This window comes from Hirsutella rhossiliensis (genome assembly GCF_020360975.1).
Source record: "Hirsutella rhossiliensis strain HR02 chromosome Unknown scaffold00002, whole genome shotgun sequence".
NCBI lineage: Eukaryota > Fungi > Ascomycota > Sordariomycetes > Hypocreales > Ophiocordycipitaceae > Hirsutella > Hirsutella rhossiliensis.
Window position 1 is genome coordinate 7,011,094 of NW_025408668.1, and position 13,320 is coordinate 7,024,413.

At 59.6% G+C, this 13,320-nt stretch overlaps 7 protein-coding genes across 7 annotated transcripts; 3 read left to right on the forward strand and 4 right to left on the reverse strand.

Moving 5' to 3' along the window:
- Positions 1 to 363: 363 nt before the first annotated feature.
- Positions 364 to 927, reverse strand: HRG_02481 (uncharacterized protein; the record flags this gene model as incomplete). The annotated part of the gene is made up of 1 exon (XM_044860952.1): positions 364 to 927. One exon carries the CDS (start codon positions 925 to 927, stop codon positions 364 to 366), a length of 564 nt encoding a protein of 187 aa, XP_044724585.1.
- A 1,246-nt stretch (positions 928 to 2,173) lies between these two features.
- Positions 2,174 to 3,318, forward strand: HRG_02482 (DNA double-strand break repair and v(D)J recombination protein XRCC4 domain-containing protein; the record flags this gene model as incomplete). Its single annotated transcript, XM_044860953.1, has 3 exons — positions 2,174 to 2,306; positions 2,358 to 2,539; positions 2,587 to 3,318. 3 exons carry the CDS (start codon positions 2,174 to 2,176, stop codon positions 3,316 to 3,318), a joined length of 1,047 nt encoding a protein of 348 aa, XP_044724586.1.
- A 171-nt stretch (positions 3,319 to 3,489) lies between these two features.
- HRG_02483 (aldo/keto reductase family domain-containing protein) lies at positions 3,490 to 4,564 on the reverse strand (the record flags this gene model as incomplete). Its single annotated transcript, XM_044860954.1, has 3 exons — positions 3,490 to 4,199; positions 4,268 to 4,397; positions 4,457 to 4,564. The coding sequence occupies 3 exons, from the start codon at positions 4,562 to 4,564 to the stop codon at positions 3,490 to 3,492; spliced, it is 948 nt and encodes a 315-aa protein (XP_044724587.1).
- Positions 4,565 to 5,402: 838 nt separating this feature from the next.
- On the forward strand, positions 5,403 to 7,386 carry HRG_02484 (putative ACR, ydiU/UPF0061 family protein; the record flags this gene model as incomplete). Its single annotated transcript, XM_044860955.1, has 4 exons — positions 5,403 to 6,253; positions 6,329 to 6,407; positions 6,460 to 7,001; positions 7,065 to 7,386. The coding sequence occupies 4 exons, from the start codon at positions 5,403 to 5,405 to the stop codon at positions 7,384 to 7,386; spliced, it is 1,794 nt and encodes a 597-aa protein (XP_044724588.1).
- A 559-nt stretch (positions 7,387 to 7,945) lies between these two features.
- HRG_02485 (molybdopterin oxidoreductase domain-containing protein) lies at positions 7,946 to 10,473 on the forward strand (the record flags this gene model as incomplete). Its single annotated transcript, XM_044860956.1, has 6 exons — positions 7,946 to 8,060; positions 8,122 to 8,145; positions 8,202 to 8,253; positions 8,315 to 8,329; positions 8,388 to 10,292; positions 10,356 to 10,473. The coding sequence occupies 6 exons, from the start codon at positions 7,946 to 7,948 to the stop codon at positions 10,471 to 10,473; spliced, it is 2,229 nt and encodes a 742-aa protein (XP_044724589.1).
- Positions 10,474 to 10,815: 342 nt separating this feature from the next.
- Positions 10,816 to 11,049, reverse strand: HRG_02486 (uncharacterized protein; the record flags this gene model as incomplete). Its single annotated transcript, XM_044860957.1, has 1 exon — positions 10,816 to 11,049. One exon carries the CDS (start codon positions 11,047 to 11,049, stop codon positions 10,816 to 10,818), a length of 234 nt encoding a protein of 77 aa, XP_044724590.1.
- Positions 11,050 to 12,241: 1,192 nt separating this feature from the next.
- HRG_02487 (acyl coA binding protein) lies at positions 12,242 to 13,229 on the reverse strand (the record flags this gene model as incomplete). Its single annotated transcript, XM_044860958.1, has 3 exons — positions 12,242 to 12,794; positions 12,852 to 13,149; positions 13,214 to 13,229. 3 exons carry the CDS (start codon positions 13,227 to 13,229, stop codon positions 12,242 to 12,244), a joined length of 867 nt encoding a protein of 288 aa, XP_044724591.1.
- Positions 13,230 to 13,320: the final 91 nt, after the last annotated feature.

Below are 13,320 nucleotides of genomic sequence, written 5' to 3' on the forward strand. Positions count from 1 at the left end.
ACGCAGAACGGCAGAGGTACTAGTAACGGTACCGGCCTTAGGTAATCGGGGCATCCACACGTCTCCGCGCGTGATGCCTCTTGGGCTCTAGCACCAAATACATCAAGTCGGGTATTTTTGGAAAGGGGCTTTCGAGGCCAGAAGAGCTATAGCAACTTGAGACTTGAGTGTCTTGAAAACAGCGCTACGAAAATTTGTCCTTCTAGCCCTCCAGTTAGCAGTGGGCTGTGTCACCTTCAGCGGGAGCCGCCGGTAAATACCCGTCGGACGGAAACCTATTTCGAGTCAACATCAGACTAAGAATCGACGTTTATCGTCGGCATCTCCCAAACTCTACCGCGATTGCTTCCGGTCCCACCTCACTTAAACAGGGTCCATATACCCTTGCAATATGGTGACTGAGCTTTCCTTCACAATTCCGACATCCATGAGCCGCCGCAGCACTCTCATCACCCAACCCTGGCAATTCTCCGTCACAGCGGCCCGGTTCACGGCGAGCGGTGCCGGCTCTGCTCGGGCGATGCGGTCGACTGTGGCAAACTGAGAGTGGCTGAGGTTCGAGTTGAGGACTTGGTGCCAAGCAAAGGAGTCGGAATTGAAGCCGTCGACATCTGGAGTGTGCCGATAGTACATGCACTCTGCGTCGCCCGTGACCTGCCAGACTTGGCCCTTCCCAGCCCCAGCCGGGTCGGTTTGATGGGAGAGGAGATACCAGTGCTTGGGCTCCCCTTCAGCTTGGTGCTCTACCATCACCGACAGGTAGCGGGTCGGGGGCTCCGGTTCCTGAGCAACTGGAGCCTCGACTGGCGTCCACTGACCCGTCGTGTCGTCGGCTTTGCGAGTCCACAGTGAGCCGTCCGAGTACTCGAGGTACTCTCTGCCGCGACGCACTTGCTGGCTGACGACGGTGCGTTGAGCATCGGCCATCCCAACGAGGGATGAGGATGAATGCGGTACGACGGAGACACTTTATCTGCAGGCGCCCTGTTTGTGTTAGACGAGACCATGACGGGAGAGTGCTTTGCTTTTTCTGAGATGGAGTCATGCAAGGTACTCCGTACCTGCCAGGCCCGTTTGCTGGATACCTAGGTACATGCTTTGCACCCGCCGTGGCTCCATGTACCGGGCAGGCAATCTCGCAAAATGCTCCACCAATGGCTTTGTACTCGGTCTTTGCAGCGATTCCCTGGGAACAGCAGCGGCAACATGTTAGCGTCCACGGCACATGATACCTTTGGCCTCGAGCATCTGACTGTGCAGACAAATCTTAATTGACCCTTTCTTTTGTTCTCCTCTTTTTCATTCTTTAATTTCCACATGAGCTGGGGAGTGACGCGTTGCTCAGGGGGGGGGAAGGGGGGCGGCAGAGTTAGCAGTGGATATGAAATTGAAGCCGACTCTCTTTCGTCACCTTAAAAGACTGAGTTTTCTGCGTTTCCACCGACAAGGCCTTTGATTAGGAAGAGTTTATAGCCAGGGGTCTGTATGCATGCTCGGATGAGCTTTATTTCAGAATCATCACCGGGGATCAGGTCTTGGGGAGCAGCGGTTGTCTACCCAGCAACGCAAAGAGCCACCTGACCGCGGAGCTCCATGTACTACGGCCCGTCTTGGCTAATACATTGGTATTTCTTAACGGTACATGGCCCGTCAGCGGCGTGTGACTCGGGCTCGCCAGACGCTAACAAGGCAGCTCGGGAATAGCTCGAAAATCATTTCCAGCTCTCTTTCTCGGGCCGGCCAATGTAGCTGTGGCTGGTGAGCCGGGGAAGAGGGCCATCATCCATCGGGGGGCTGCTACGAAAGTACTTGTACTGAACAGTAAGGTACCTAGGTACCTACCTAGGTGGTACTTGGCGGTCCATGCAGGTGCTCTCGTACCGATTCGCGAAAGCTTCAATGAAATTCTGCCAAGTTGTCACGCTGGCCGCCTCTCTTTTGTGACAACGCTAGTGCTCACGTCAAGACTGACGAGTCTTTGTTTGATTCCATCGTATTCGGCGCCAACGTGAACCCTGACCCGCCCGTGAGACGCTCACTTTCTCGGTGGCGGCGTGCACGCTCCGGGTGCGAAGGAGGGCTGCCCTTTGCTTCATCAGCTTCCGCTGTCTCTCCCGCGGGCCGACTGGCATCGGCCTATTCTTGCTAAACCCCAACAGGACCCATGGCTTCCATGCGAGTCCTCCGATTCCCCCGGAGCGACAAGGAATCGACACACGTGCTCGTCAACGTCTCCTCTGCCGGACCGAAACCTTTGGACCTCAAGCTCGCGGCCACCGAGGGAGACGAGCCGTATGCCTGCGTCTGTGAGTCGTACCCCTATCCTTGGACTAACCCTCCGGACTGACCACGCACAGTGAAGCATGATCGAGTGTCTTCACTCCGAGTCAAGAATTGCCCGGCCTCGGAGGATGAGTGGGAGCACATCTTGGATGCTTTATTACGGCAAGAGCCCGTCGAGGACATCCAGGTGGCTGCCGCTGTTCAGCCCGAATCATCCATTTCCCTCACCGTCCGGAAGCAAGTGCAAGGCATCACAGTATGTCCACACTGATCATCGCCTTGAACAAGTACTGACGATGACAGCAACGACTCGGTGCCGTCACCCTGAAATGTGATCAGAGTGAACGGATCGAGCTGTTTCAGTGGTGCGATTGGTCCCTCGACGCGTTGGCCAAGCACAGGAAAGAGGCGGCCGATTCAGCAGCCAAGGCCCGGGAAATGGAGGCTGAGGTGGCCGTTCTCCAAGCTCAGTTGGATGAGCTATTGCAGGCAAAGCAAGATGACGAAGCAGCTTTACTGCTCAAATTCAGGGACCTGCTCAACGAAAAGAAGGTCAAGATTCGCGAGCAACAGAAAATTATCACCGCGTCTTCATTCAGAAAACAAGACTCGGCGTCCTCGCAGCCGCAACAGGCGGGAGACAATCGGGCGCCTCACCCAGCCCCGTCTCGAGCCAGAAAGAGAAAGGCTGCAAGGAGAAACGTGTCCGAAGAGACTTCAGACGACAGCGATCAGGCCATGGATGAAGCTGCTGTCAAGTCAGAGCCAGATGATATGGATCCCGGCAACACCAGTGACGGCACAGCTTCAGCGAGCGACGACCAGGACGACGACAGCCCCGCCGAGCTAGGAACCGCTCGTGACGTCGAGCCAGGTCGCTCGGCTTCAACGGGTAGCAAAGGCGGGCAACAAGAGGCGCCTCTTAAAAAGACAACACGAGGCCCCCCTCCTCGGCGAGATCTGCCCTTTGCAAATAAACAGACCACTGCTCCACCGCGAGCAGACGAAGAAACGGAATCTGATGACGAGCTATGATGCTGCCCAGCCGAGGTTCTGGGAACAACAGGCCTGTACAATAGCTCAAGTCTTGGGTATGATTATGATGGCACAGGATCGGAGGGGGCCCTGTTTTGGGTATGACCATCTTGGCCAAGGCGTGCAGACTTAACAGATACTTCTACAAAAGAGGCCATGAACGGTCAAGTCTCACCGCCTGTCATCTTGGCCAAACTTGTCCTTCCAAAAACCACGGAAATGCTTCTGCTTTCCCAGCTCGGATATGTCGCCAACCTCTTTGGGAGTCAGCTTGATCAGGGGCAGCTTGGATAGATAACGCTCCATGCGATCCTTCTTTGAGCTGGTGGTGATGACCACTAGCCCTTGGTCAATGCACCACCTCAGCCCAATCTCGGATTCAGTCACCCCGTACTTTTCCGCCAGCTGCTGCCAGGCAGCGTCAACCGGGCCGCCCTTGGCCGAGGTGAGAGGAGCGAGGGGCCCGTAGCAGGCGACGGCAATGTTGTTTCTGTTGTGAAAGTCGACGAGATGGCCGTGCTGCAGATAGGGGTGGAACTCGATCTGGTTGATTGCCGGCGGGGTCTTGGCCGTCTTGAGCAGAACCTCGATGTGCTCCTGGAGGAAGTTGGAGACGCCGATGGACTTGGCCCGTCCCGATGCCTTGATAGCCTCAAGGTCGGCCCACTTCTGCTGCAGCTCGGCCTCGGAATCCGCAAACCAGGGGCCGTGGATGAGGTACAGGTCGACGTAGTCGAGACCGAGCTTCTTCAGGGACAGGTCAAAGGCCTCATTGGTCGACTTCTTGTCGGTGGCGCTGATCTTTGTGGTGACGAAGAGCTGCTCGCGGGGAACCTTGGCCGCCTTGATTGCAGCGCCGAGCTCAGCTTCGTTCCCGTACACTGCCCAGGATACACGAGTCAGCAAGGGCAGGTTGATGTGTGTATGTGCGGTGTTCTCGCAGGCTTGCCTTCGGCGCCGTCGAGATGGCGGTAGCCGGATTGGATGGCCGTCTTGGCCAGCTGGACAATGTCGTTGTCGAGCGAGCCAGCGGCCGCGGCGCCCCATTTGCCCCTGGCGGTCCCGAGTCCATAGGCAAGCTACCGCAGTGGCTCGCGTTACTCGGGAGCGACGTGGACGTAGGGCAAGCGGCACGTACCATGGGGATCTCATTGCCGTCGTTGAGTTTTAGGGTAGGGAGAGAGGTGGTCTGCTTGGGAGGGTCGCCCGAAGCATCGGGTTCGAACGTCGAGCCGATCGAGTTCATGCTGGACTGGTTTCTAGAGCGTGAGAGGTTTCGCGATTGGGTTGAGGCTAATTAAACTGAGGATGGTTAGGGATCAAGTTCACAAGTGGTGATGGAAGAGTAAGTAGCACGCACGCACAGAGGAGCTATGAGTGTAACTTCCCGCCTGCCTCTTCTCCACTACCCAAGTACCTAGATGGGTAATTAGGTAGGTAGCACCATTTCCAGAGGGCGGCTTTGCATGTTTGAAACTCGGATTTAGGTAAATATGCCGAGACCGCATACGCAACGTTAGTACGGAGTAACTTAGCACCCTACAAGATAGGTTAGCGGGTAGCTTCGTTCAGCGCCTTCTTGGATGACGACATTGGCGCCGACAGCCTCTGCCGTTGGCCCACCTAGAAGCACCTCTCGACCTGAGGCACTCTCGAATACACTGTGTATTACACGGAGGCTTGCGAAGAAGGGATCAAATTGCACCTACTGCCAAAAAGTTGTTTCAGTGGGACAATGAGGCAATTCTTAGGCAACCTGTACTACTGTACTACTGTAAGATGACACTATCCTCCGTAGTCTAAGTTACCTACTGGACCTTTGTAATTCCGAGTTCCGAGTGTCCCGCGCTTTGCTCCAATGTGGGGCGCGAATGTCGATACCGGTGATGTCAGCGTCCTTTTGGCCACCACCAAGGCCATCCTCATTTCTAGCCCGTGGTCTCTCGGGCACAGAATCATGCGTTGCTTCTCCGAGGTTGTTCTTTAAAGTTGTATTCCGCTCCATCATCGTGCCGCCGTTGATGCTTTGCAGAGCAGCTCTGCGAAGAGCCAGCCCGCGACTACCCACCGGACCAGCAGCAGCCATGGCCGCAGTCAACCTTGCCACCGACTCTCGGCGAGCGCAGTCTGAGGTTGCCTCCTCGCCGTCACTACAAGACCTGGACAAGTCGTGGCGCTTCACGCAGTCGCTGCCTCCGGACCCCTTCTACCCGACCCCGGCCGCGTCGCACAAGACGCCCCGAGACCAGCTCGCGCCGCGCCAGGTTCGGGGCGCCCTCTTCACCTGGGTCCGGCCCGAACAGCAAAAGGACCCGGAGCTGCTGGCCGTGAGTCCGGCCGCTCTGCGAGACCTGGGTCTCAGCGAGGACGAGGCCACGACCAAGGACTTTGGGGACTTCGTGGCGGGCAACAAGCTCTACGGCTGGGACGAGGACAAGCTGGAGGGCGGCTACCCTTGGGCGCAGTGCTACGGGGGCTTTCAGTTTGGCCAGTGGGCGGGTCAGCTCGGCGATGGGAGAGCCATATCGCTCTTCGAGACCACCAACCCGTCTACTGGCGTGCGCCACGAACTGCAGCTCAAGGGCGCCGGACTGACGCCCTACTCGCGATTCGCCGACGGCAAGGCGGTGCTGCGGTCGAGCATCCGCGAGTTCGTCGTGTCAGAGGCCCTCAATGCGCTCAAGATTCCAACCACGCGCGCCCTGTCGCTCACCCTACTGCCGCATTCCAAAGTCATGCGCGAGACCATCGAACCTGGCGCGATAGTCCTGCGGTTCGCCCAGTCTTGGCTACGGCTCGGCAACTTTGATATCCTGCGCGCCCGCGGCGACAGAGCCCTGATCCGGAAGCTGGCCACGTACATCGCCGAGCATGTCTTTGGCGGCTGGGAGACGCTGCCCGGCCGGCTCAACGACCCGGATGCGCCTGGCGCATCGTTGACACCGACACGCGGGGTGTCGGCCGACGGCGTCCAGGGCCCCGATGATGCGGCGGAGAATCGCTTCACCAGGCTGTACAGGGAGGTGGTGAGGAGAAATGCCGCAACAGTGGCCGCTTGGCAGGCGTACGGGTTTATGAATGGCGTCTTGGTACAGTCCCCCGTTCGTTCCTCTTTCGAGGCGTGGCTAATCAATGCGGCAGAACACGGACAATACGTCAATCTACGGCTTGTCCATGGACTTTGGCCCGTTTGCCTTTATGGACAACTTTGACCCGTCGTATACCCCCAACCACGACGACCATATGTTGCGATACAGCTACAAGAACCAGCCAACCATTATCTGGTGGAATCTAGTGCGGTTTGGAGAAGCAGTGGGCGAGTTGATAGGCGTAGGCGCCGACGTCGACGACCCTACTTTTGTCGATGAAGGCGTCAAAGAGGGGCAAGAGGAAGCCATCGTCGCCCGCGCCGAGAAGCTCATCACACAGGCGGGCGAAGAATACAAGGCTGTATTCCTGGCAGAGTACAAGAGGTTGATGATTGCTCGGCTGGGGCTGCGGCGCTTCAACGAGTCCGACTTTGACGAGCTGTTCAGCGGCGCGCTCGACACGATGGAGGCCCTGGAGCTTGACTTTAATCACTTTTTTCGTCGGCTAAGCGGCATCCGGCTGGCAGATATTTCGACCGCGGACACGAGGAGACAAAAGGCGTCCGTCTTCTTCCACAAAGAAGGGGCGCCGAAGTCAGTTGGCGACGGGGAAGCACGGAAGCAGCTTGGCGCGTGGCTCGAGAAATGGCATAGAAGGGTGACCGAGGACTGGGGCGTCGAAGACGGGAGTGTCCCTGCCGCCGCGGATGAGGAGAGGATCAGGGCCATGAAGCGTGTCAATCCCAGCTTTGTCCCTCGCGGCTGGATCTTGGACGAGGTCATTCGGCGCGTGGAGAAGGAGGGCGAGCGAGACGTCTTGGGCCGCATCATGCACATGGCGCTCAATCCGTTTGAGGAAGAGTGGGATGGCAGGGTGGTAGATGGCGTCGCGTGGAAAGGCGATGCCGAGGAAGAGAAGCGATGGACGGGCGATGTGCCGCGGACGGAGCGGGCAATGCAATGTAGCTGCAGCTCTTGAGCTTTGGCGGGCGACTTTGAAGCCATCAAGACGTCGCATCGCGGTGCTATGGTGCTACGAAATGTCACGAAGCGGATTGCTGCATCGGAAATGTAACGACCGGCGGTAAGAGGCAACGCTCAATGAGATGAATAAATCTCTCCCATGCTTCCATAATCGGCGTATTACTTGCTCTGGAGCACAAGATAGAGGAAGACTCGACTGTAGCGGCATGACTACAGAAGCAGACAGCCGCTCAAGCTCACCTACAATAAAATGTGCTCGGGTACAATTATGGAGAGGAAAGGAAGAAAAGAGGGAGAGAAAGGGTCGCGAGCAAAATTCTACTAAAAAGACGGGCTGGGCCGATGGGGCGGTTCTGGCCTGAGGCAGCCGACATCTGGCCAATCAGCGCTCTTGTAAATTAATCGAGGCTCTGGATTAGCTTAGCTCCCCCCATGGCCCGTCCGAGCCAGTTCTCCCGCAGACGGACGTCAACGACTGAGCCGTCCCCCATTCTCCCTCCCTCCCCGCCCGTGCCCTGCATCGCCGACTCCCTTCACTCCGTCAAGGCGACACGATGCTCCGACACTCTCTGGCACGTTCGGCTTGGCGGACGGGCAGGCGGGCCGCCAACCCTACGCGGGCCTTTGCGACAACACCGCAGCGCCACGCCGAGGTCGAACTGACAGTTGGTGAGCATTGCGCGATATCCCCTGCCCATTGGAAGTTCCATGGGTGCTAACGCGGCTCTAGACGGGAAAAAGGTCTCGATTGAAGGTACCCGGCGATGCATGCTGAGCCCCGACGCCTCCTGTTGCTGACGGCTGAGATAGCTGGCTCTGCCCTGATCCAAGCTTGCGAGAAAGCTGGCGTTACCATTCCTAGGTGGGATTGAGCTCCCCGACACCATCTATTAAGTGACAACCCGGGCTAATTGTGACTCCAGATTCTGCTACCATGAGTACGAGAACCACCACACATTTCCCACCCCACTGAACCGACTCTAACGACGGCTCAAGGAAACTTATGATTGCTGGGAATTGCCGCATGTGCCTGGTCGAGGTGGAAAGGGCCCCGAAGCCCGTAGCCTCCTGTGCCTGGCCAGTGCAGCCCGGCATGGTGGTCAAGACAAACTCGCCCCTCACCCACAAGGCTCGCGAGGGCGTCATGGAGTTCCTCCTTGCCAACCATCCCCTCGACTGCCCCATCTGCGACCAAGGTGGTGAGTGCGACTTGCAAGACCAGTCGATGCGCTACGGCGCCGATCGAGGCCGATTCCACGAGACGGGAGGTAAACGAGCCGTCGAGGACAAGAACATTGGGCCCTTGATCAAGACGTCCATGAACCGATGCATTCACTGCACCCGATGTGTGCGTTTTGCCAACGATATCGCTGGCGCCCCCGAGCTCGGCTCGACTGGCCGAGGCAACGACCTGCAGATCGGCACCTATCTCGAAAAGAACCTCGACTCCGAACTTTCTGGAAACGTCATCGACCTTTGTCCCGTCGGCGCCCTGACATCCAAGCCGTACGCTTTCAGGGCCCGTCCTTGGGAGCTGAAGCACACCGAGTCGGTCGACGTGCTCGACGGCTTGGGCTCCAGCATCCGCGTCGACTCGAGAGGCCTCGAGGTCATGCGCGTTCTCCCCCGCCTCAACGACGATGTCAACGAGGAATGGATCAACGACAAGACCAGATTCGCCTGCGACGGTCTTAAGACGCAGCGCCTGACGATGCCCCTGATCCGACGAGAGGGCAAGTTCGAGCCCGCAGATTGGGAGGAGGCACTTCACGAGGTGGCCAGAGCTTGGGAACAGAAGAAGCCCCAGGGCAATGAGTTTAAGATTATCGCTGGTGCCCTGACCGAGGTCGAGTCTCTTGTTGTTGCCAAGGACATGGCCAACAAACTGGGATCCGACAACCTCACCCTGGACACTCCCAGTGGAAGCCGGCCCCTTGCCCACGGCATCGACGTGCGATCAAACTACCTGTTCAACTCGAGGATCTGGGGCATTGAGGAAACTGACTGCATTTTGATCGTCGGAAGCAACCCTCGGCATGAGGCCGCCGTCCTCAACGCCCGCATTCGGAAACAGTGGCTCCGCTCCGACCTCGAGATTGGCGTCGTCGGCGAGACTTGGGACTCAACCTTTGAGTTTGAGCATTTCGGAACCGACCACGCCTCCCTGAAAAAGGCCCTGGCCGGTCCATTTGGCAAGAAGCTCCAGGCCGCGAAGAGACCCATGATTATCGTGGGCTCCGGCGTGACGGACCACGCCGATGCCAAGGCGTTCTACGAGACGGTCGGTGGTTTCGTGGATAAGAACTCGGCCAACTTTATGACAGAGGAATGGGATGGCTACAATGTCCTGCAGAGGGAGGCTTCGAGGGCCGGTGCCTTCGAGGTCGGCTTCGTCACCCCGTCGGCGGCGGTTGCCGAGACCAAGCCCAAGTTTGTGTGGCTGCTGGGTGCCGACGAGTTCAGCGAGGCGGACATTCCCAAGGACGCCTTTGTCGTCTATCAGGGGCACCATGGTGACCGCGGTGCGCAGATTGCTGACATTGTGCTGCCAGGCGCCGCCTACACGGAGAAGGCGGGCACCTACATCAATACCGAGGGGCGGGTGCAGATGACGCGTGCAGCCACGTCGCTACCCGGCGCTGCGCGAACCGACTGGAAGATCCTCCGCGCGGCCGGCGAGTTCCTGGACGCGCCCCTGCCCTACGACGACGTGTCCGCCGTCCGGGATCGCATGGCGGAAATCAGCCCGGCCCTGGCGGCCTACGACGTGGTTGAGCCCGTCTCTCTGCGGCAACTGAGCAAGGTGCAACTGGTGGACCACAACAAGGGAGCCAAGGCGGGCGGCTCGCCTCTGAAGAGGGTCATTGACAACTTTTATTTCACAGACGTCATCTCTAGAAGGTATGCCCCCTCTTCTTTGCCTTTGCCGCGGGCCTCCTGGCGCTAACTCAAGGTCCTTGCCAGCTCACCAACAATGGCCCGGTGTTCGGCGGCCAAGGCCACCGGAGACCCGAGGACTAACTTGATGGCGCCGGGCATGGAGGAAGATAAGCCCATGGGCCAGGTCGCGTACGGGGTATGAACGAGGATGGCGGCTGTATCAAAATAGAAAGACGATTCCTTGGGTCCGTTGTGAAGTGGGTATGAATATGTACATATAGGATGCCGGATTGAGGGCGGGCAATGGGGATCAGTCATTTGACCACGGCTAATCCCTTGAATAACAGCAAGCGTGCCGTTTGCCCAGAATGCCAAGCAGGTTGAGTTCGGCCATGGCCGCAAGCCATGGTTGACGCGTAATCGATCCCGGCCGTGCCTGGGGTAGACGAGTCGACGGCAGGCCAAGGAGCCGTTAGGTTCTGCGGCGCGGCGCGGCACCCGACTTGAGGATGCCGGGTAAGGGGCGAGAAGACCTGGGCCTGTACTACTGGGCCACCTTTTCAATCTCTCGCTTGAGCGCGTGCTGGTAGAGGCCCTTTGTGTGAGCGGCGTGGGCGTCGAAGCCCCTGAGCTCGTCGAGGGCTCTCGACACGGCGGCCATGAGCTCCTTGCTTGCCCACTCGCGCGGGTTGGCAGGCTGGCGGGCCTTGGAGAAGTCGGGCAGCGGGATGACTTCGGGGAGGACGGCCTCGTGGGAGGCCTCCATATTGGCAATCATGGCGGCGCGGTCGGCGGGGGCGAGGATGCCGGGGGGTCGCGGCGGCGGGAGGGAGGCAGAAGACGGGTGATGGTGCTGGGGCAGGTGGCGCTGTGTGTCGCGGCTGGACCCGGCGGGGGTGGCGGCGAGGCGGGCTTCGTCGGCGGCGGCCTGGCGCAGGATGCGGATGCACTCGCGGCGGACGAGGGCGCGGATGTTGGCGCGGACGTGGGCGGCGTGGGTGTCGAGCTCTGCGAGGACGGCGTTGAGGTCGGCGATGCGGTCTGACGGTGCGGCGGCCGCAGAAGGAGGAGGAGCCGTCGAGGGCGAGGCGGCGGCGAGGTCGGTAGTTATGGGCACGAAGATGGACGCGGCGGTGGACCGGAGCAAGGGGATGGTCTCGTCGTCGTCGTCGTCGTCGTCGTGCGTGGCCGGGCCGCCGGCGCTGCTGGCCTGGTGGTGGGTTGGCTTGTTGGCGGCTGATGGCGGGGGAGGCGAGCGCATGCGTTGCGGGCGCGAGGGGACGAGTGCGTGGTTCATGGCGGCGGCATGACGGGGTGTGGTGGCGGAGGCTTGTTGCTTGGCGGCCAGGTGGTCGTCGTCAAAGAAGTCGGAGGAAGTCGATGGCGGCCGTTTCGTCGTCTTGTCTGGGCGGGGATTGGGTGGGTAGGTCGGCAGGTCAGACAGGCAGCAAACGGCGGCGAGGATAAAGGTGGCGGGGGTTTGCTTGGTGCATTCGTTTATGATGGAAGCAGGTCAAGGTCGGGCCGTCGGTCGTGACAAGGAGAGAGAGATGATGACGAGGGTCCCTGCGCGGACCCGGACGGTAGCTCCCGGCGAAGCACAAGGCGCAATGCGGGGCGTCGCCAGAGGAGAGACATCTGCAGCGGCTCTCAGTTGCGTCTGTCGTGTCCACGGCCTCCAGCATGCAGACACTGCTCTCCGTCGTCTCTTACATATTGTACAGTACATGCATATCTAGGCCTTCCTTCGCGCATGGTGCGGTCAATCTTGCAAAAGCACTCCCTCATGTGCCGACATTTGTCCAGCAGCCTCCGCGCCCAACACTCCATGCCACCGTAGTCATGATCCTCCAGGGAGAGTCTCGCCGTGTCTAAACGCGCATTTGCAAACTCAATGTCGGTCGAATGTCGCCGCCCAGGGCGCATCGGCGCCGCCGGCGATGCTCGTGCGCCGCGAGCCCGCCCGCCGCTCACCTCGAGGGGAGCACCTTGCCAACGTACTCTCTGCCAATCTTGAGCGCCGTCCGCACCAGGTCCTCTAGCCGCCTGTCTTTGCGTCTCCGCATCCACAGCAATATCAGAGCCAGAAGGACGCCGTCGACGACCAGATGCTTCATCATGAGCCACGCCAGCCACCCGAACCGGGCCGGGAAGCTGCGCTCTTTCTTCGACCTCCACTCCCGCCCCGTCGAGATCTGCTCCCGCAGCGCCGCAACCTCGGCCGACAGGTTCGTCATGGCGCGCTCCATCTTTTTCTGCCAGCGGCTGCTGCTTCTCTCCACGTCCGTCGGCGCGTCGTCCTCGTGCCCCATCTGTTGCTGCGACCGCAACTCGGCCTCGTCGTGCTCGCTCATCGGGCTGAGCACCTTCATCGGGCCTTCAGTGCCGCTCAGTGGCTGTTGAAAGCGGCGCGTTGCGCTGGCAGAGCCGCCTGCTTGGGGGGACGAGCTGGAGGAGCTGGGGGCGTTGTGCTTGATCTGATTCCAGACGAATTCGAGTTCGGCCACGAGCTCGGTGGCGTCTCTGGGTAAACCGCGCGTTAGCAACTTGGCCGTGTCGGACGGAGACGGTCGAGCATACGACGTAGTGGCGTAGCGATGCATCGTCTCGATGAGCGCCTCGACATATCTCCGCTTGGCCTCGGTGCGGGTCAGTCCCTTTTGGGAGTTCCAAGCGTGCCACTTGTCTCGTTCCCTTTGCAGCTCATCCGCCGTCAGTCCCGGCACGGGTATGGGCTGCTCCATGACTCCGTCGACATCGCCCTCCATGGCCTGCTTGTAGAGGCCATAGAGGCGCAGGCGGTCCGATGGCGGCGGCCGTGACGCGCCCGTCTTGGGTATCTTCTTGACGGTATTGAGGGCGTGGACAAAGACTCGATCTATTCCCGTGGCGGGTCAGCACAGGTCAGCACTCGACCGGCCCGGTCGGATCGAAGCACGTACCCACGGAGTCGGCCATGGTGGCGATGTGGTTGGAAGCCGGGCTGACGGCGCGGTCGAGGGAGAAGGCCGCGCCCCGACGGGACAAAATGGAGGGCGGTTTTGACGCC